The 23,499-nt window shown below is 27.3% G+C and overlaps 3 protein-coding genes across 5 annotated transcripts; all 3 read left to right on the top strand.

The window, feature by feature from the left end:
* Positions 1-75: 75 nt before the first annotated feature.
* On the top strand, positions 76-5,174 carry LOC145183970 (A-kinase anchor protein 17A-like). The gene is made up of 3 exons (XM_080059494.2): positions 76-320; positions 3,361-4,052; positions 4,442-5,174. The coding sequence occupies exons 1-3, from the start codon at positions 173-175 to the stop codon at positions 5,123-5,125; spliced, it is 1,524 nt and encodes a 507-aa protein (XP_079915620.2). The 5' UTR covers positions 76-172; the 3' UTR covers positions 5,126-5,174.
* A 457-nt stretch (positions 5,175-5,631) lies between these two features.
* LOC145183969 (uncharacterized) lies at positions 5,632-9,918 on the top strand. Of its 3 annotated transcripts, none has more exons than XM_090093823.1 (11): positions 5,632-5,801; positions 6,287-6,343; positions 6,441-6,577; positions 7,217-7,365; positions 7,576-7,671; positions 7,810-7,968; positions 8,166-8,246; positions 8,451-8,475; positions 8,660-8,760; positions 9,037-9,204; positions 9,347-9,918. In XM_090093823.1, exons 1-11 carry the CDS (start codon positions 5,721-5,723, stop codon positions 9,766-9,768), a joined length of 1,476 nt encoding a protein of 491 aa, XP_089949949.1. In that variant the 5' UTR covers positions 5,632-5,720; the 3' UTR covers positions 9,769-9,918. The 3 variants fall into 3 exon arrangements, with proteins under 3 accessions (XP_089949949.1, XP_089949951.1, XP_089949950.1); XM_090093825.1 differs by having other exon boundaries at positions 5,706-5,801; positions 7,758-7,968; XM_090093824.1 differs by lacking the exon at positions 5,632-5,801 and adding an exon at positions 5,841-5,904.
* A 425-nt stretch (positions 9,919-10,343) lies between these two features.
* Positions 10,344-22,756, top strand: LOC145184469 (signal peptide peptidase-like). Its single transcript, XM_090093834.1, has 13 exons — positions 10,344-10,433; positions 17,652-17,729; positions 17,812-17,894; positions 17,980-18,099; positions 18,523-18,604; positions 18,850-18,962; positions 19,069-19,175; positions 19,442-19,513; positions 19,662-19,750; positions 19,856-19,901; positions 21,508-21,628; positions 21,924-22,033; positions 22,522-22,756. The coding sequence occupies exons 1-13, from the start codon at positions 10,390-10,392 to the stop codon at positions 22,579-22,581; spliced, it is 1,125 nt and encodes a 374-aa protein (XP_089949960.1). The 5' UTR covers positions 10,344-10,389; the 3' UTR covers positions 22,582-22,756.
* Positions 22,757-23,499: the final 743 nt, after the last annotated feature.

Raw genomic sequence — 23,499 nt, 5'->3', positions numbered from 1 at the left:
TCTGAATTACATCCATCCTTAAATATCGTATTTATATGTTAATTTATTTATTCATATAGCACAACCAGAATTTTTATTTTTAAACATTAAGATGAGCCAGATGTTGATCAGTTACCCTTTCAGTTAATTAAAAGTGTTATTGATTCCATGCACGTCCGTATTTCCATGAGGAATGGCTTCGATCACTAGCGGTGCTGTTACTGTTGTTTCTGCAGCAGATTTATCAGAATGTACAGAATTACATTCATTAAGAAATTTGTATTTAAAGCCTATTTCAAGGCTGGTCATAGTTGTTACTATGCCAACACTCAAAATTCCAGGTAAAAGTTGTAAAAAGGCTCCAACATGTGTTATTTTATTTTATTTTAATGATTAGTCACTTTCAAATGTTGTTATTTTTTACCATATTTCTTTCATAGCGAGCAAAAAAGTCTCATCATATATTATATGCTTAATTTAAGTATGTTATTTTACTGTAAAATAAAACCAGCTGCATGTTCTTGAATGTAATGGGCATAGATCAATTATGATTTTTTTCGCTGGTTCTATTTAATTTCCTGAGTGTTTGTTAAAGGCAATCAAATTCTCAAAGCTGTCTCCTTATTTAAAATAAACGTTTTCATTAAAACAAATTTAAAGTATTGTTTCATATTATCTTTTAGGCAAATTATGATTTTAATTAATGTATTTTTAATCATCACTAAATAGATTGAATGTGCAAATATTTTTTGCTATACTGAATTATTCTAATAATAAGAGACATTTTCCCAAAATTTGTTTTGCAAAAAACTTCAACTAAAAAAAAATAATCTTTTTGTTGGTTTGTTATGCAATACAACTTACTATAACTACCCTATAATGAGGGGGAAAATGTAATTTAAAAATTATCACTAATACTTTGTTATTTAAGGATTCTGAAGTTTTAAAAATGATATGATTATTATTGTTTAAGTAATAGCTTAGCCTAAATTCTCTTAATTTACAATTTTTCTTTACAATATACAAAAGACTAATTGTTCTATGACCACCCAATTTTAATATGTTTTCCAAAGTTGTCACTTCAATTACTCCCCATTCCCTTTTTTTTATAATCCTACATTATCTATTCCCATCAAATAGTTTAAAAAAAAAATTTCTATTCATAAATTGTCCTGCCAAATATTCTTGTTTATTTCCCATTCTTTTAGAAATGCATTTTTATTTTAGTTGGCAAACTAGTGTGCCAGAATTATTTTTTTTGAAATGTAATATAGTTACTAACAATTTCTCTTTTTATGCATAAAAAATTTTCTCTACCAGATTTTTTAAAAGTTTGTTTACCTCGTTAATAAGTCTTACATAATATAAATGATATAATGATATAATGTAAAGTTATAATTAATTGGACTACTATTTAGTTCTTAAATTAAAAGTTACTTTGGTAGAGTGTATGCCTGGAAACCCATCATTTTATGAATTATTAGATACTATCAAAGGCAATAGTCAAAAATGTCTTTTTATTTAAAAAAAAAAAAAATGTATGTGCATAATGTAAAATAATCTTTAGTATTCTCCTCTTCTAAGCTTCTGCTTCAAAAATGTAAAACTACTAATGATTTACTTTTCTATATTGTGGATTTTATTTTCTTTTGCCAGACCTTCAGTTTTTTTGTGTAATTATTGATTAATGTTAAACTAATTCAAATTTAAATATGTTCTCCTTTTTCCATTATTTGTAATTAGAATATCTTGGTTTTCTAATATCTTTATGATATTCATAGCTTGGCATGTTCTGTTAGCCAAATCAGCTGTTCACAACTTTTACATCACAGTATATCTAGCATTTAGAATCCTATCTTTTAACCTAAACATAAACAGAATGTATGTATGTATGTATGTATGTATGTATGTATGTATGTATGTATGTATGTATGTATGTATGTATGTATGTATGTATGTATGTATGTATGTATGTATGTATGTATGTATGTATGTATGTATGTATTGTATAACACTTGATGACTAAAAAATGAGACAACTCTAAAATTGTTGTTATAGCCATAGTTAGACAGCTATCAAATTTAATTTAAAATAAATTTATAAACAATTATATGGTATTTAAAAATATATATTTATTGGTTTTCAATAACATCATTAAAAGCAATTCAAACTAGACGAATTGAAGTCATTGAGGCATAACGTTTTGCCACTTCAGGGATCCATTTTGTTAAGACAATTCACGATACTCCGTTTGAGTTGAGGAATGCTTATTGCTTGCCAATTATCCTCGTAGACTAAGCGTTTCAACTGACCCCAAAAGTCCTTAATTGGTTGAGCTTCTGGTACATTGGGTAGATTTTTTACCTTTGGCAGGTATTTGATGTTATTGGCATCGAGAAAAGAAACCACTTCCTTTGCATAGTGCGAGCTAGCTAAATCTGGCCAGAACAAGTACTCTTCATTTTTATAATGTTCATCAATGAAGGGTATAATTTGCTTGCTGAGACATCCAATGTATGCTTGTTTGTTGTTTGCCTGGCCACTTTCAAAAAAAATTGGTTTTGAAGTCCCTTTGGGTGATATAATCAAAGAGACTAGCACCTATCCTGGTACTTCTTCTTTCCTTTGAATTTGACGTCGCTAGTTGTAGGTGACATGTTGCTAGAATAAAAGCCATCATTGCCAGCCAATGTTGTATTTGCATATGTGAAATATGATTCGTCATCCAAGACAAAATCAAAATTCCTAAAATTGTGATATATATGCCAACACAAAGGTTTGATTTGAGCTAGTTGGCTTTCGCTTCGATGTGGAATCTTTTTCTTCTTGTAATATCTAATATTCTTGTTTTTAAGAGTTTTAGATATAAATGATTGATAACAATCAAATCTTTGAGCTACTTGATGTTGTGAAACACTGTGATGATGATTAAATGCCTTTTTCAATTGGTCTATGTGCTTTTTGTCCATTTTTTTTGCCTTTGGACCACTTCCTTTATTTTGTTGATAGCCTAAATTATTGTCTACACGTTCTAGAGCACGATATATGGTCACTTTCGATGCTCCTTTTTTCTAGAAAGTGAAGATTTTTGGCTTTTCCAGATGCGATTTTCTAAATTTGTAAATGCGTTTTCTTAGGTCTTCTTGCAAACTTGTTTTATACGGAGCCATTTTAATTAATATTTTAAAACTATAATATAATTTTAATAGAGTATTAAATTTCCTATAAATATACTAATTTATTTCAATTGCATGATTATGAATAGCATACATAAATTGATTTAAATTTTGTCTCACTTTTTAATCATCAGGTGTTATAATAGATTATTCTAGCTAGAAATATTACTAAAGTTACTAATTTAAAATGGTTGTTTTTTTATAGGTGTGACTGTGTCTAATTGGGAAATCATGGAGCGGTTAAAGGCAATGGTTGCACCTGATCAGTTTACTCATCTCAAAGTGGAAAAATCAACATTAGAGCTTTTAACATTTGATGCTGAAGCAGATTCGAAAACAACTTTAACAAAATTTCTTATTAAACTAGATGGTAAAGTTATAAAACTGAGCAATTTTGCTGAGCCTCTTCGTGTTCGAGCTGCTAGAAAAAAAATTCCATTCCCAAAGAAAAATGACTGGAACAAGTTTTTTAGGGAGTCCGAAAGTACAAATGAAAATAAACCTGGTGAGCGTCCTGATACCATTTATATAAACCATCTACCCACAAAACGGTTTGTTGAAAATGAATCAGACACTAAACCTTCTGAAGTAGTTTTAAAAGATGTATTTTCAACATTTGGTGAAGTTCGTGCTGTTGATATACCAAGTAATGATATTTATAGAGATAGAATACAAATGCTTGAAGAATCAAAAAAAGGAAATAAAGAGAACTCTATTGTGCCTGCAGTAGCAGTGCAACCAGTATTTAAAACTTTTTCTAAAGGATCAAGTATTTATTTTGACTGTTATATACAGTACATGGACTATGCTGGTTTTTCAAAAGCTATGCGAGCATTTAAAAATAAGAAATTATTATATTTAATTGAAGAAGAAAAAGGTGCCACAGCTCCAATTGAGGTATTCTTTAAAATCTCTTTTGCAGAAATATCACAAAAGTTTTAACTTTGTTTAGGCTTTTACAATGAAACAAGATTTTATAACATAACAATTAATTTATATTTATGAACCTTGTTGTAATGTTATAGATTTGCATTTTTAAATATTTTTATTATTGATAACAAAAAGTAAATAATTTTCTAAATCAAAATTAAAATAGTTTTAAAATTGACATACTATTCAACATATCTTAATATGTTCCAAAGTTATTAAGTTCTGTGAAGTATAATTTATAAGTGTTTATTATACATGAATTCCTAATATTGTTAAAGGCAAAAAATATATATACTAATGCATTATTAATTCTTTCGTGTTTCTGTTTTATTACAATTATGCTTATAATTGTTTAGGTGGATTTTGATAAAACTCACCATTTAAGTGAAAAAAATATTAAAAGAAGAGATAGGCGTCGTGAAAGGTTGATACGTTCTGATGCTGAGGAGGAAGAGAAGCGACTAAAAGAACATGAAGAGAGGTCAAGAAAGCAAGAAATTGAAAATTTAGAACGGCGGCGAAGAGAACTTCTAGAACTTGCTGAAGTGCAAGATGCATTAAAGTTAAAAGAACAAAGGAGATTAATGCGGGAAGAGAAGCGTAAAAAGAAGAGAGAGGAAAAGAGGTTAGTGATTAAACGAAAAATGGAAAGAGAGAAAAAAATTGCAGACTTGACTGAAAGTATGAAAAAGCAACGTAAAGAAGAAGCAACTATTTTAGTTGCAGAGTTATTAAAACGAATTGCAATGCGAAAACAAGAGGAAGAGATTGCTGAAGCTCGGAGACAAGCTGAAATATTATTGAGGAAGCAGATTGAAGAAAAGCAGAGAAAGTTAGATGAAGAAAAGGCAAAAGAAGAGCAATTAAAGAAAAAGAGAATTCATGAACTTGATGATGAAGAGGAAGAATTAAAGAAGAGACTTAAAAAGATCTTGATAGAAAAAAAAGAGAGAGAAAAAAGCAAAAAAGAAGCCTACATTAAAACTAAACACCAAAGTGCTGCAAAAAGTATTTCATCCAAGTTTAACAAACGGCGTTAAAATGAGCCAAGTTTTTGTTACAATAAATAGTTGTTTAAATTAGTTCTAATTGATTCTTATTTTCTTCTCTGTGTGATAAAATACTAAATAAGTAGATCTCTCTGAAGATAATCATATTTTGTGTTTTCTATACTTTTTTTTAAGAATTCTTTAGAAACTTTTTATTTGCATGTTTTTATGCATACATATATTTTTATTCAAAAACCTAATTTATTACATGGCATAATTCTCAAAAGGTGTAATAGTTTTTCCTGTCAAGCTCTAGCTGCATCATATATCTTTTGATCTAATGAGCAAGAAAAGAGTTTTGATGTATTGAAAAATAGATGTCAGCTGATGTCATATTTTTTGCAACCCTTACTTAATGCTATTGAAAAATTATACTTAGTATTTGTGATAAAGCAAACAAATTCTTAATACAAAATCATATTATCATATATTAATACTATATAATATGTTAAAACTATATAGTATGAACTATACTATATAGTATGTTAATACTGTATAATATGTTAATACCATTATAATATGTTGATACTAAATTTTTTTATTTTTATACAAACATGATTTTGTTGCAATTAGTTACAAAAACTTAATGGATTTTGAAAATTTACAAATTGAAGTTCCAAACCTTTCTGCTGATGAGCTTCCTCAAAACTACGGTGTAAAAGTCTTTGTATGTATTTTTTTTTCTTTCTTTCATGTTTTAGCAAACTCTGCTTACTTATCTAAAGGTGAAATTTAAAACTGATTCCTTACATGGATTATGATTCCTCAAAGTAAATGTAAATTTAAATTAAATAATTTTGCTTTTAATTGGTTCATATAAACAATGTTTTCTAATCATAGTAATTTGTATATTCTGTGTAAACTAAGAATTTAAAACTTAGTAATAAGAATCTGATTGGGTAAAAATGAAAAATGAAAAAGAAAATGATCGGATAAAAATGAAATAACAAATCAAGTTCATTTCATTACTCATCAAACAAATTATATTTACAGTTAGAAAGTTTTTAGTAAAACAATTAATTTTGATAACACTTAGTGACAAATAAAGCTCAATATGTTGAAAATGCAAAATTGCTCAATATGTTGAAAATGCAAAATGTTGAACTGATATGTATCTATTTAAAGGTAGTTTATTTATTTACATATTTTTAGGAAAAGAAGTATCATAATAATGCTGATTTTATTATTGGTTTTGATCCAAATTCAAAGGTTTATGATTTTCTCTTTTTTTAGTGACTTTTTTCTGTAAAACTTAATTTTATTTGTTTTTTTTATATGCTCAATGAATTATGTTTATTATTTAAAGGAAGCAGAGGATCAGAGGAAGAAGCGTGAACAACGATTTGGAGTTAAAAATTTAGAGCGTAACAGCAATTCTATGGTTGAAACATTTGTACCCAACAAGCTAGGGAACTTTGAGGACATTAACTTGGAAAAACTCGAGTACAATTTTTTTCCTTTACTTTTATTTGAATTAAACTTTGATATATTTATTTGAATTAAACTTTGATATATTTATTTTAATATATTAATTTATACACTTAATTTTATCTAACTTTAAATAGTAACTAATTAGGTAATTTGTTGTAATTTTTATTTTTTCACTTAAATCATGCAGAGATTAATCTTAACTTTCCAAGGCTGAAGTCAACTGACTTACTTTTTGGATCACAAGCAGCTAATATAAAATGGGAGTAAATACAAATAATGGTTCTATAAACAAAAGTAATATTTTTAAATGAAGTATTTGATTAAACATGAATTTAATAAACATTCCAAAACATCTAAAAGGAAGATACAGAGCACATCTTGCAAGTGTTCTTTAACAAAACACTTAAATGCAGATAAATTTATAAAAGTAAAAAAAAAAGTTGTAAAGAACTATAGGCACCTGCTCAAACTTGATTTTATGCTATCAGCTATTTTTCATTCATAAGTTTATAAGAGATAAGTTATTTTTTAGCATTTTTACAAACTTTTTTAAAAAGTTTAAAAACTCAAATATTTAGAGTGTAATGATTTTCATGAACTAAAAGTTTACTTTTATTTGTTAAAGAATATTTCTATTATTTTTAATTTTAGCTGGCCAGGTATTCCTAAAGATTTTAAAAATGAAATTCGGCAAGATGCAATTCTTTTATATGGTGTAAACAATATGAGTACAAAAGATGTTTTCAATTACTTTCATCTTTATGGGCCTGAAAACCTAGAATGGATTGATGATTATTCATGTGAGATATTGATTAAGTTTAGATATTAGGATTTACAATCGAATGATGATTATTTGTGTAAATTTTGATTATTCATGTGAATCATTAACTTTTGATTAAGAATTTAGTGTGTAAAACATAGGTAACTTATGGTTGCAAAAAAAAGAATTTTTGCATTTATAGTTTTTTCTTACATTGTTACTATATTTGATATTTATCATGCTTTGATAGGCAATGTTGTCTGGGAAAATGAGAAATTAGTTTTACAAGCTATGGATTGTATGAGCAAAACTTATAATATGTTAAGACAGTTGCAAAATGGCTCAGGTAGAAAAAAAAGTATTTGAAAATCAATTGTTATGTTATTAATTTATGGTGAATGTGCCTGTGTGCTTATAAGTTATTTATTATAGGTAAACCCTGTTGTTGCATTGTCATAGACTGTCATGTTTATATTTTGGTCAGGACTACCTGATAAGCAAGTTATAATTAAAGAAGAACCAGATGATGAAGTGCTAAAGGATGCAGTTCTTATTGAAGATGAGGAGTGTGATCCAAAAGATATATGGCGTATTGCTCGTCCTTATCATGGTGATCAACTATTTATGAGACATGCAACAATAAGTATATACTTAATTGTACTATTGCTTCAAATATAGTTATGACAGTCAATGTATACTTCATCATATTGATCATTTTCAATAGCTTTTTTTTTTTATATATATAAATGTGTTTGAAAATTTATTTTTTTAATTGCCAAAAATTTTGTTGTATTAAACACTTTGATTGCATTGTAAGTTCCTAAGTTGTTTATTTACCAGGTGATAAGAAACTTCCTCGCGCAGCAGAGCGAAGTGAATACTATTTGAAGTATGGCAAAAACCCTTTGGCTACAAAGAATGGTATTGGTATTATTCAGTTAGTAAAATTTTTTAACATTTAAGTTTCTAAAAGTCTAAAACAAAAATTACATTATCATGATGCATACAAAAACATAATGCAATAAAACATTTTTTGCTGATTCCTAACATTTTATAGATTAAGTGTGATAAGTTTTTACTATAATTTTATTTGCACACTCGGTTATAATTGAATTATATTTCTAGGACCTGGAATTTTGTCAAAGTCAAGGTTTGTTCAAAACTTTATTGATTTTAGTTTTTATTGAGAAAATATTGATGCTCAAGTATTGAGCTTGTAAAATGATCCTCTTTGTATAAACTTTTCTTTTGGCCTTTTGGAAAAAAACTACTGACTTAATTAAATGAAAATGCTCCTTTCATAGCACATACTTAAACTTCTAGACCATTTACAGGAAAAGAAAATTAGAAAGGATGAAAGCAATTGCAGAACAAAGGTTTAAAGATAATAGTCCAGATGTAAAGATTATTGCATTAGCTGATCTAAAGCAAGAAGGTAATAAAGTCATTATGTAAAGTCTGTCTCCTGTGATCCAAGTTCAATTATCAGTATTGGTCACTTGGTTTTAAAATTACTAGAAGTTAAAACAAACAAAATGTTTTTTTAAAAAAAGTTTTTTTAAATCTAATAGTTATATAATAGAAAAAGAAAACTCTAAAGTATATATCATTTTACATATGCTACTATTTTTATTATATATATTACTCTACATTAGAATAAAATACCTTGTGTTTTAAGTTTACTGCTTTAAATATAAATTATCTTGTTTAGGTATTATTCCTAAGATTGAAGCAAATTATTCTGAGCCAGTTGTAAAACGATTAAATCTCCAAAGTCGAGAGGATAACACTGATAGCACTATGTCGATGGTTGCAGACAAAGTTGAATTAGAGAATCGACTTGGTAAAAAAGATAGAAATACTTTAAAAGGTCGTTTAGGTAAACTTGCATTTTTTTAAAAATTTAATGTTTAAAACTTTATGGTGGCTTTTCAAGTAACGATTTTCAATATTTTTTCCTGATACTTATTAGCTTTAGAAGTGAATGTCATACTCACCTTTAGACTAGTGGTTTCTTTTAGGTTTTTTAGGATCTTTTACTGAAAGTAGTACACAAGAAAATCTTTCTTCATCAAATCACCACAAAAAAACTGTTCATGATCGTTTGGGCAATAGAGACAATTGGAAAGAAAAAGATGCAAGATTAGATATCAATTTTTCTCGGCATAAAAGGAGTAATGTAAAAAGATTAGAAGATGATAGTATTAGAAATAAAAGTAAACATGATGAGTATCGAAAAAGTTCAAATGAAGGTATAAATCAATCAGGTGTTAGAGATAGACTTAGTACAACCAGTAATATATCTGACTTAAGAAATAAATTACAAAAGGTTTCAAAGAAACATCTATCGCCTCAAGAGCATGAAGAAGATGAGAAGCTAAATTTATGCATTGAAATTAAACAGGAGCCAGATGATATAGAAATGATGGAATTTGAATTTTAAAATATAAACTTTATTGTTAACTATGTTTAAAATATTTTGAAATGATGGAATTGAAAATAGAAATGATGGAATTTAATCTTTAAAATAAAAACTTTATCATTAACTGTGTTTAAATATTTAAATCTATTAACATCAAGTAAATTTTTTTGATCCAAGAAATTGTTTTATTTTATGTATTTCAAGTGTAGCTGTCAATTTCTTATATATTGTAATTTTTTGTGTAAAAATTATTATATATAATGAATATACATACAAATATATATGTATATAGAATATATTATGATAACATATATACATACATATATTTGGGTATATAATAAATGTCATATATAAATATATATATATATATATGTATATATATATATATATATATATATATATATATATATATATATATATATATATATATATATATATATATATATATATATATATATTCATTTAGGATTTTGTTGTACAAGTAAAACACCTAGTGTGTTATTACCTAAAGTTATTTAGCTGTTTTTTTGATTGCATGTCTTAAAAAAAATAGAAGTATGTGAACATCTATATTGATTCAAATCTTGTTTTGAAAAATTTCTGCTTTTATTTCATTATTCTCTTTTTTTTTAGTTATAAAAAATGGATTTAAATAATGATGCTGCTGTTGGCACAGGATTTAATTAGTGAGCTATTTTTTAAATTAATTTCATATAAGAATTTTTATTGTATTTTAATCAAAAAGAACTTTTTTTTTTTTTTTAATATATTCAGAGAAGTTGTTTGTGAAAAATTAAAGTGAAATTATTTTTACTTAATCAAAATTTCTTTAAATTTCCTTTAGATAAAATATTTTAGAAAGTATTGTTTATAGGAGGTTTTAAAAATACGTTGTGTATAGTTCTTGGATGTTTCAGAAAGATATGTGTAAAAATTTGATATTTAAAACATATCATTAATCAAACTATTATTGCAAACCTTTTTTTCAAATTACTTTTTTAGTCAGCATACAACATTACTTAACTGCATTAATCAATTTTCAGAAGACCATAAAAACTGATTTGTTGTTTATCTTGTTAAATTTTTTGTTTATTTAAAGAAATAACATTTTAACTCTAAAGAGCTATGAATTCTGTTTAATATAATAAATATAATATAATATAAAACCTCATGATTTAGTAGATTGTGTGTATGTCTGTGTATTAGACTGGCCTAGGAAAATTTTTTTTAATAAATGGTCTAGTAGGCCCTATCATTGTGTTTAAGGTTGTAAAAGAACCACATACCCTTACTTTCATCAAAATTGAATCATTTGGTACTGCAGCTGGGTTATTTATGTTTATTACATACTGAGATACTTATGCAACATTCAATAATTGTAGTTGTAATCTAGCTCAATCATTTATATTTGGCCAGATAACATAAATTAAAATATGTGTTTTATCCACATGTGTTTTGTGTCCACAACGCTTTCTGGTCTGAAGTGAAATTAAAAAAAATTTGTATTGAATAAAAGAATTCTCAAAAAAATCCTAAAAGCTTTGTCTCGATTAGCGATAAATATCGAGACAATTTTCAATTTTCACTTGAAATCCAGGATGATACCAAGATGAGACGAGATGTCCCAGACAAAATAAGAGCTTTACAATTTCCCGGAATTTACATCTTTTTAACGGAACATAAGAAGACATCACAAGACAAACTAGTTAATCCTTATTGTGAAATTTAAATAATAAATTTCTGGCACGATTACCATTATTTATTTCAGCTGTTATTATTGATATTGTTATACCATCTACATAAACACAGCTTTATAAAAGTTTATGGTAGCAACTGAAATCAGGGGGAAAAAAATATTTTTGGAATAGTATTTAATTCTTTCCACTAGAATATATTGGAAGAAGAGGATAAATGTGTCCAAGGGCTAAGTTTCTGATCATTTAATATTGTTTACCTCTGAGGTCTGTATTCACTTCTAATGCAAGAGTCTGTTTTAATCTCATATCTAAGGGAAAGGTTATCCAAAGTGTCTTTAACTTTTTTGATCTATAAAACATTTGAATTTTTTTTAAATGTGTAATTCTTGCAGAGACTAACAATAGAGCATGATGTTCAATACCAAGACTAACAATAGAGCATGATGTTCAACACCTAGTTCTTTTATTTTTTTCTCTTTTCCTTTGCTCTCCAAGGATTACCCATTGTTTATGGGGTTTTCCAGAACCAAAATGGCTACTTTTATTGGTCATAAGATTTTCTTGAAGCCATTTGTATTCTTTTTCTATAAAAGAATCATAATTTCTACCACATTGTTTTAGTCTTTTTCTTCACTTTTGAAGTAAATCTATCTAATTTATGCATTAATTTATGTTCTATTAGCTAATTTCTTCAGTTTTATTTGATTTCGTTAAGTAAATCCTTCCAAAATGGTAATTTATCCACTACTAATTCACATATATTCAGGATAAGATCTAATCTTTTTGTTGTTGTTGTTTTTAAAATCATTAACATATATCAGAAACATTTTTGAGTACTTTATGTCATTTTTCACTTTACACTGTTTAACGTTTTATGTTATAACTTCTTTGACAATTATCACATTACGTTCCCAATAATGTTTAAGTAAATAATGTTACTTGTATATTACAGGAAATACTGAAGTTGTTAAGTAATGCTATTTCAAATATCTAGCACTTCATGAATAGTAAATCATTATTCAAATTAAAATATTTTAGCAAATTTCTAAGTAATGACAAAAATATGTTTTTTGAAACTATATTTGATATGTTGAAACAAGTTACACAAGTAAAAAACTGAAATTCAAAAAATACAATGTCAATGAGTCCATAAAAACCTTGTTTTCCGCCGTTTTCATTTATTTTGATATAATAAACCACTGTTAAAAAATGGCGTAAGAAAAGGTTTTTATGGGTTCATTGACATTTGTATTTCTTCAAAAATTATATAAACTTATAAGATTATCTTCAAAGTAAATATAGACTTTAATTTAGATAAAAAGTTCTCCATTTTAACTAAATAAAAATCTCTCGTTTTTTAGATTTCTTTGAAAATAATATTAAAATTTTTAACTTCTTTTAACCATAAAATGTAAAATATAAGTTTTATTAAAAGGCTCTTTTTACTTTTTGAATAAATGATCATTCTAACTTAATATTATTTAAAAAAGGTTACTATATTTACCAAAAAATTGTGAGGGGTTTAGTGCTATTTTTGTTATTGTTTTGAGTCACTGTGCGTCATTTCTGGCTGGCAAAACAAACTTGGTTGGCAAAAAATTTTCTTCACTGCGAAAGCTCGAGTTAGATATCTAGTTAATATAATTGATCTGTCTCGTAACGTTTCGTAATTATCTGGGACAAAGTTTTTAAATTCTGAGAAAAAATTTATGTCCCGATTTATAATTTTATTCCGGGACAATCAATTCCTTTGTCTCATTATTTTTTTCCGGGAAATTTCTCGTCTCGTTACGCTTTTCCCGGTTCATATTGAGAATACGATTCCGAGACGCAGACCCTTAATGCACCATAGCAACAGCCATTAAATAATATTGTGCACATTAGTGGTGTGAAAATACTGCAGTTGTAACAAAATCAATTTATTTTCATTTGTCTGGCAGCAACATCAAATATTATTTAATCCAGCTGCAATTTTGTATGCTTGTTTCTTTTGCAAAAAGACAAATATGAACATTCACCCTATGAGTTTGGGCTAGTCTAATGTGTGTGTGTGGGTGTGTGTACGTATATATGTACGTATGTACCGTATGTATTTATGTATGTATGTATGTATGTATGTATGTATGTATGTATGTATGTATGTATGTATGTATGTATGTATGTATGTATGTATATATGTATGTATACACACATATTATATCGAAAAACTCCTGTAAAATTGTTTCTCTATTCTTTCACATTTGTTTAACAAAAAACTGAAATTTGAAATTCTTTTCATTTATTTGTAAAATTCTGAATATTTACTTCATAATTCAGCTGTTTGAAAATATGTTTAAATTGTTTTTATCAATATGACATCTGTGTCAATTTAATTCTAGTAAAGTATTCAGCTAACAGTAAATTCAATAGTATTATGTGCCAATTAGTTAACATTAAAAAAAAGATAATTCAGGGAAACTATAAATAGAACTTAAGATTTCCTTTCATTTCTTGAATTGCCTTGCAAATCACCATTGTAAAGAACTTAGAGTCACTTGGTTTGGAATTTTTTCTCCATTCCCTTTCCATACTTGAATTGTGTGGATTCAAGTTGTTATCTTATTTGTGGAAAATTTTTTAATCCGAATGATCACACAAATGAAATTAAAGTATTTTTGTGCAATTTGGTCATGAAAACCTTTTTTTTTTTTAAATTATAGTTTGTTCTGACAATTTTAGATCAACAATATGTTTAAATTAGAATTATACTGTTGCTGAGTACCAAGCCAGTTATATCAAAGCTGATATAATTAATTTCTGACAGTGGTTCAGAAACTATTCTAGCAATTTTGTGTTTTTATTGATTGTATTGTATATTGAGCTATTCCTTCTTTTTCAAAATTGTACATATTTGCATACATGTGAGACCGTCAGCTTCAAAACCGGCCCTTTGCACTAAAGCAAATTTTACAGGATACACTTTTTTTTTTGTGCAAATAAAAAAATTTAAAAAAACATATACACCTCATGTTTAGTCACTAATGAATGGTTTTCTATGTGAATATCAGTAATTGTGATAATCATTGAATAGAAATATTTAATTAAAGGGCATTTTTTTCAAAAAAGAGCCGGTTTTGATACAGCCACTGCACATTTTAATAAAATTTTAATTGTTTTGTAATTAATTTCGTTGGAACCCATGGTTATTTAAAGTCCACCGCGATTTCACACGCTTTTCAGTATATTTACGCCATCTATGGACAATTTTAGAAAACTCTCTCCCCCCTTTTTTTAGCAGGATAGCCCGCTAATGTTTTTTAAAAAGTTAAATATATTTCGAAATAATTTTTGCCATGCATTAAATTTCTATTAAAATGCAATAACGTAACTAATTATTAGTGGTCATAAAAATTGAAGAAATACCTGCATCACATGTCATATAAGTTTAGCTACCTGGGTTTTATAGTAGAAGCAATAAAACACGGAAAAAATTTTTAATGAGAAATTTATAATGGTTCTTGCAATATGGTGTTATTAAATAAATTTATGGTGTACATAAAATTTCTGCTTGACATGTATAGGCCACAAATACATGTGTGAACAACATTTAAAAGATTAAATTTACTTATGTAATAATTAGCAAGACAAAAATTATATAGCTTTCTTTTTTTTATATACACCTTAAAAAACACATTAAAAAGGCAAGTCAATGTCATAATAATAAATTCTTTACAATAAAATAGTTTCAAGTTCACAAAATTTAAATTACTAAATCCTAACATCAGCATCATCAACATCAGATGATCCATCTTCACCACAGCACAGCTCATTATTTTCTTCTGATTTACTGTCCTGATCAGAGTCAATGCCATCTATTTCCTCATTAGGTATGATTTTATTATAAAACTCAAGATTTTGATCTTGTCTCCAATCAACACCATAATGAGAGTTCAATAACTTTTCTACATCCTTTATTTTCTTCGGGTTAATTTTAATTTGTGAATGAATGATTGGTAAATTAATTGAATTAAAATTTTTACCTTTCTTGGTCAATGACTTAAAAGCATTAACTTCTACTGTATAAAAAGGTTCACCTCTCACCTCAATAATTCTTGGTCTTTTTAACACAATGATTCTTTTACAACTAGCTATTTTGAAATGCCAAGAAACATTATTTCTTAGAACTGTTTTCAAATAACTTTTCCAATCAAAAATTTTATAATCTTCTCCTAAGTGGAAAACTGCAGAATGTTTTTCAATGACCTCCACATACTCTTTGGGGCTAACAATGATCCCCATCTTATTGATGACCTTTTCAATGGTGCCAAACACCCTATCTGGTGGGATAAAGGAGTGACCTGTCACTGGGAAATCCAGTTCCACTGTTTGAATATGAGGATGAGCTTTATTGTGGAGCCAATAACTGATCATACCAATCATTACTGTATTCTTATTTTGCCCAGGGGATCCATCACAGCACAATCTGACTCTTTTTATGTTGCTAGACATGCTTAAATTATTCAGAGAAAAATAAAGAGCAGATGCAATTTCATTTGATCCCTTAGATTGCTCCCCCTCTATCCAATAATGAGAATCAATATTTTCTTTGTTAAGTGTATTATGAGAGCTCCCTTTTACAATTGTAAAATTATAAAAGTTGAGCCTCCTCCTATAATATGCAGCTTGATCTGATAGTTTAGGTAAGACTTGGTTCTTCTCACAATCAAATGAGAGGGTAACAATGTCATCACTTTCTTCCCTCAGCTTGTCAAAATAAGCATCAGCTCTTTGGCAATGGATGTTTAGTTTTAAAACTATTTTTTCTCTGTCTTGGAGATCTTTTGTATTTTTGATTCTAGTTTTAAGTTCAGAACATGCAGAGCAGGTGTCAACTCTAGGGGTCCCAAAACCTAGATTATACTCCGTATTGAATATATTAGTAAAAAACCATTTGGTAACTTTTAATTGAATCACACTTTTTGTTATACATCCTCCACATTGCAGCAGTTGAGAGTTCAGCTGGTAAGTACTGCCTACATTTTGAGTGTGACCTACAGTAGTGCTTTTCACTAACTTGAAATGATTCTATGAATTAATTTACTTTCTCTTTTTTCTCAACAAACTTCTCTGCTTTCCTGTCTCCACCTCTACTTTCTCTGGCTGAAGTACCAGATTTGTGATATCTACTGATAACTCCAAGCAGTGTATGTTTTTTTATGCCTAATATTCCTAAAAATGTTTTCCTACAAACTGGTACTCTTATAGAGGAAGAGACAGCCTTTGTAACAAAATATTTTACAGTAAATTCTCTTTTCCTATTTGATTCACCTTTAACACGTTTCGGCTGTAGGGATGAACAATGCTTCAAAATGAAGTTGTCCTGGTCCATTTTCTTACTTGTTTGATAAAATCGCTCATTGAAAGTGATGACATCACTCTGTGACAGGCAGTGACATTGGAAAGCACCTAATTTGTGCTTGCATGAAGGGATTTTTGATGGACTCTTCTTTGAATACCTGCAGAAAAATAGAAGTTAAAAGTTAATAAACATAATTAAAAATAATACTTCATCAGTAATGCATACCTAGCTTTCTTCTCCCTTGCTCGTTTTGTGTTTTCGGGGTCTGCCACGCGTTTGCGTGACTGCAGTCTGCTTGTTTTTTTTACTTTTCGATCGTTTTCCATCGCAAAAAGTCTGTAAATGTTTAGTTAGTTAATATTTCATAAATATTTTCTACTTTTTCTATTACTTACAAAACAAATCACGAAGAATTTGCAATTTCCAGAGGATAAAAGCATTAAAAACGAAAGTATTTCCAATATCAGCTGTTGTGATCACGTGGTATGATAAGTGCTTTCCTATTGGCTGAAATAATAAACTGGTTTTGAAGCAGCTGCGCAAACAAAAAGAGCCGGTTTTGCACCATTAGCTGAATTTTACATAGTAAAAACTATAGGATTGAACAGGTTTTGCATCATTTTTTTAATTTTTCAATATAGTGCGAGCCATTACGAAGCATCTGGCGTGCTTCATTCAAAATCGAAAAAAATGTCAAAGGGCCGGTTTTGAAGCTGACGGTCTCATGTATATATCAGAGAACAAATAAAACTTACTAAGTTATAAAACCATTTTTCAAATTATTATGTTTAAATAGGGAGGTGTTGAAATAAATTTTATTGTAGAGCTCATCATAAAAATCAATAATTTTATTAGAATTTTTTTTCCAGTTTGCTGACTGCTTTTGATTCTTCTCGAGTTCTAACAGTTGTTATTTCTCTCACACTGATTGTTTATGGAAGCTTTAGGTATGATTAGAATAATCTTGATTGATCTATTGAGCTCTTTTAAATTCATTTTTATTATTCCATTTATCTAACTTTTTAATAGGGGAATATCCCTTGATAATGAAAGTAATTTGGAGCAAGAAAAAAATAAAGAAAATGGGATTTGTAAAGAGGGTTCATCCACTGGTATTGTACTTTTTTCAGAAAAATTTTGTTATCTCCAATTTCAATGTTTTTTTGTTTTTTTTCAGCTTTTAAACATTTTTATTAGGTTTACATACGATTGAGTCAACTCATGCAATTGTTTTTCCTCTTGTTGCATCTGCATCACTTCTTTTTATGTTTTTCTTATTTGATTCACTCCAAATGGTTTTTGCTTTGCTGATGGCAGGTTAATTTTTTTTTATAGTTACATGTTAATGATTACAACTAATGTTTTTTAAAGCTGTTGATATTTTATACATATATATCTAGATAGACACATACATACATACATACATACATACATACATACATACATACATACATACATACATACATACATACATACATACATACATACATACATACATACATACATACATACATACATACATACATACATACATACATACAACATACATTCATACATACATATCTGTGTGTGTTATATATATATATATATATATATATATATATATATATATATATATATATATATATATATATATATATATATATATATATATATATATATTCATGCCTATTTTTCTTAATGTAGTTATATATATGTATATATATATATATATGTTCATGCCTATTTTTCTTAATGTAGTTATGGCAACAATGGCATGTTCTTTCTTACTTCTCCCTGCCAGTACTTACATCATAGGAATATGTTTCAATCCAAACAGAAGGTAAGAATGACATAATGAAGTTGTTTCTATTAAAGATAGTTATCTCAATAAATCACATTAAAAAATTAGAATGTTGTGGATAATTAAATCTGTGCATGTTACTTGTGCATGTTATGTCATGTTACTTGTGCGTGTTACTTGTTTATGTACTATTTTGATACATTTTATTTTTCATGTATGCTGAGGTGAGACTTCAAGAATTTTTTTTTTCCTAGTTTCTTTTCAAAATTTCCCATTTCTTACAGAATAACATTTCCATTTTTGGGTTGCTTCACAAGTGCAGAAATTGTGTCATTGTTCTCTTCATTCTATATTGTTTTGCTGTGGGTGTTTACTGGACATTGGTTACTCATGGATAGTTAGTTTTTTCTATATAGTGCTTAATTAGAAAAATCTACAAATTAAGGGCTACTAAAATGAATTTTTGGAAAAATAATAACTATGTGGTTGATTGTGTTTTTTAGCTCTTGCCATGGCTTTATGCATAACCATGATTGCTCTTGTTCGACTTCCAAGTTTGAAAGTATCAGTTTTGCTACTATTTGGATTGTTAGTGTATGATGTTTTTTGGGTAAGTTTTGGGTTTATTTCCTTTATCTTTGTATGGATTTAGAATCTCTACTTTGCTATAATCATTTTGTCAACTTTGTGAAATTAGGAAAGTGTTTTTGGATGATTTTTGTTTGTCATGATATAATTCCGATAATTTCGAAAATTTATATCATAAAAGTAGAATTCTATGCTGGTATTTTTTTATCTCTATAGTTTTACTTTAAAATTTAAATTGAAAATGTTTTGTAACATAAATTTTTTATAATTGCTTTGTAATTTGGACAGGTATTCTTATCAGAGCACATTTTCAGTGTCAATGTAATGGTTAATGTTGCAACACGCCAGGCATCCAATCCTGTATGTATAAAATTTTACTAGATTCTATGCTTGTGTATGAAATTCTTTAAAATAGTTTAAATTTATTATAAAAATTGTTACTTTTTTTAATAAACAAAAACCCAGACAGTAAGTTTTACTTATCTCATTTTTTACTAATTTTTTCCAGGTGAACTTCATAGCAACTCAACTTCATCTGGAGAGTGTTGTTCATCCCCCTATATCATTATCTCTTCCTGGCAAACTTGTTTTTCCCAGGTTTATAAATTTTATGTAAAATTGTTTGTAATTAAGTCAAAATTTCCCTTGTAAAACTTAAAGTAATCTTTTTTTAAACTTTTGTGTAAATTGTTTTATTTTTAGTTCAAGACATAAGGGTCAATTTTCAATGCTTGGACTTGGAGACATTGTAAGCAAGTTCAGTTTTTTTTGCCTTTTTTTTTTAAATGTATTTTTTTTGTTTTTGCATAAAACGTTAGGTTTTTTGCATTAAGTACTGTATAAAATTAAGTGTTTGTGCAAATTAATGAGTAGTGCATAAGTTATCAGAAAAATTAAAAAATCATGTGATTTGATGTAAAAAAATCTATGAAATGTTTCATTGTTTAAAACACATTTTAAATGAGGTTAAATATAGCAAGAATCTTTTCAAAAATGTAAATTTTTTTGGTAAAAAAACCATAATATAAAAAGTTGTGAAATTGTAGATCATTTTGAAAAAGAAGGAATAGCTCAACATACAATCTATGATAACTTTAAAAGACTTGAACTGGTCAGTATTTTTCTGGTCATTCAACATCATAGACTTGAGAAAAGTTGTCTGGTCTGACATCTTGGACTATAGAAAAAAAAGCCAAACAAGAGACTTGTCAAAAATCAAAAAGGAGTTAGTCAGAAAAAAAATTGGGTCTTTAATTCAGTGTAAATCAATTGACAATTGGTCATTAATTAAAAAAAAGATTATTCAACACAGAAAAAACGAAAGTACTTTTAAATGCCCTATTAAACAACAAATAAAAGCAAATAAAAGAAGCAGAAAAGCATCTCTATAAAAGGAAATCACTTCTGGTTATTGATGATGAAAGATACTTTTATTTTGCAGTTAATAACATGCCTGGAATTTCTGGCTACAACACAAACACCAAAGAAACATCCTCAGTAAGTGATTGCTTTGTTGGAAAAGAGAATTTTCTGAAAAAGTTATTAACATGGATGGCCATATCTGACCATGGTATGTTTGAGCAATTGTTTTGTACTGAGGCTGTAGCAATCAATAAATCAATCAATATTAGTGTCTAGAAAAATGGCTTCTTCCATTCATTCACAAGTATCATGGCAAGTTTTACTACTCTAAAGATTCTCTAAATTGAATGGATGTACATATCAATTATATTGATAAGGAATCCAACCCATGTAGTGTGCCTCGAGCATGGTTAATTGAGAACTTTTGAGGACTTTTGGCTCTAAAGGTTTACCAAGGAGGCTAGCAAGCTTCAACAGAGAAAGTTTTACTTGATTGCATCAAATTAAAGTTGAAAAAAAAATTGATTTAAATTGGATTGATTTGAACTGCTCATGAAAGGTGTCAAACCATAGTTAAGATCTATTGCAGATAAAGGAGTTTTTTTCATATAAGAATTAACTGATTTTTTTTATCCAAAAATAAATACTTTATTTTAGAAAATAATCATAATAGTTTTTTTCTTTATCTAAAAATATTTAAAGAATATTAAAGTTTAAAAATATTAAAGATATTAAAATTTTTTATTTTGTCAGCTTATGCATTACCTCTAAGTGAGTGTTCTTTATAAACATCATTTAAGAATGTTTGCGCTATATTTTTTTTTACACAAATGTAATTCTGGATCATATGGTAAACTGAAAATTTATAATTATTCTAGTAGTTTGAACCCTGTATTAATAATAATGATTGATTATTTTTTTTTATCAATTATTATTATTAATACAACAATACTGATAATAGTATTCTTAATAACTCTAGTTTTACATTTTAGGTGATACCAGGTTTACTGCTGTGTTTTTTACTGAGGTTTGATCATTACAAAAGTCATTCAAACAATGGACCAACATATAGATTATCATATTTTACATGTTCACTCATTGGTTACTTCCTAGGTAGCTTTTTTGCTTCTCTTTAATAAAAATAATTTGCTTTAATATAACCATTGTCTATTTAACCCTATCTGCATGAGGCTCTAAAAATTATGATCTGAAAAAATGTTGTGGACATATCTGGCCACAACCAATATAGGGTTAATAAAATTATGTAAGTATGCTCTGCTATGTTGAGGTATTGAAGCATACTGTATCTTAGAGAAGCTTGAGTTACATACAAATGCTTGAGATTCAAATAAATTTTGGTTTTACTAACTTTGTAATTATTTTTTATTTAAATGTAGTTTTTATCTAGGTTTAATTACTGCGACTGTTGCATCTGAAGTTTATCGAGCTGCACAGCCGGCTCTTTTGTATTTAGTTCCATTCACAGTTTTTCCTCTTATCACTCAAGCCTATTTTAAGGTATTTTGCTTGTTGTTAGCACCAAGAAAACAATTTATGTCAATATAAACCTTAAAGTGATCAATTAGTTGTTTTTGTTTCAGAAAAAAAGTGTAAGAAAGCCATTATGATTCTAGTAAAAGCAGTTTCTTTTTTGTGCAGTTTTTAATGCAGAACAAAACACGTTACACGATAATATATGTTAATATACGATAAAATGTTAAGCATCTACTCTAAACACTCAGTTAAGCTATGCCTCACTGAATCATAACTCGGCAATTCTCAATCATGATAATTTCACTTTTGAACTTCCCAACAAATTGATTAAAATCAAATGAAAATTTTTGCTTTATAGTTATTTTTCTGTTAAATATTTCTGTACAAGTTGGATCTCTTTTCTTAACATTATAAAACCTTGTGGATTTTATAAGATTTACCTAAGTATGCAAAAGAAAAGTTGATGTTCAAAGTGTTTACAGTTACTGAATTTTTTTTTTTTTTCTATTCAGGGGGATTTAAAAGCAATGTGGAACCATCCTACCTCTGTTTCTTCAAAGTACATAGTTTAACCTGTTGACTATAAATTCTAGGGAACCATCAAAAAAAATTTAAATTTCATGTATTATATAATATTTATATTTTATTAAGTTTATTTATAAGTACAAAGTTTCTTTTTAAAAATATTAATATTTTTGTATAAGTTAATTCATAAATAAATTTTTTGAACATGATTTTTTTTTTCATAGCAAATTTTTTTTTAATTATGAAATGTTATTCCTTTTTATTTATCTTTTTTTCAATTGTAGGATAGTAAATGTTGATATAATTGTATAATAAAATATTTGTTTTTAGAAAAACATTAGCTTTGTAAATTTATTGCATATGTAACAATATTGAAATATATTTCTTGAATAGTATTTGTTTAATAGTTTGTAGTTGACTTAAATTGCTTTGATTATTTTCTTTGCCATTTATTTCCATAGTGCTTTGCAGCATTTTGTAGCATTAAAACTTAAAAAGTTTTAATGACTCAGATTGACATGTAAATGTCATGAAATTTAGTTTAAGTTTTGAAGTAAATTAACACTTAGTCTAAAAAAATGTCGTTAAAATTAAATTATTTTTACACCTGGCAAAAAATACCATATGAAAGTATTTAGAAAAGGGTTATCAATGCATTTATTAAAACATAACATTTTAAGTTTATATATATATATATATATATATATATATATATATATATATATATATATATATATATATATATATATATATATATATATATACACATATTTTCTGTTTAGTTTCACATTTGAGATATGAAACTAAAAAATACTATGAGTATTTTTAAAGCAGGTACTTAAAAAAAAAAAAAACAACTAGGTTTAAGATTAAGTTTGTCCTTAAAACTGTTGGCTTTAGTTTTTGTTGGCTCCAGTTTTCTGTATTGAAAAGCTTTAGATGTAAATGAAGTTCATGTTAAAAAG

Source organism: Hydra viridissima, unplaced genomic scaffold (genome assembly GCF_058129835.1).
Source record: "Hydra viridissima isolate aposymbiotic clone 2 unplaced genomic scaffold, HvirCarnegie_v1 scaffold_7, whole genome shotgun sequence".
Lineage (NCBI taxonomy): Eukaryota > Metazoa > Cnidaria > Hydrozoa > Anthoathecata > Hydridae > Hydra > Hydra viridissima.
This window is presented reverse-complemented; position numbering and strand designations above follow the sequence as displayed.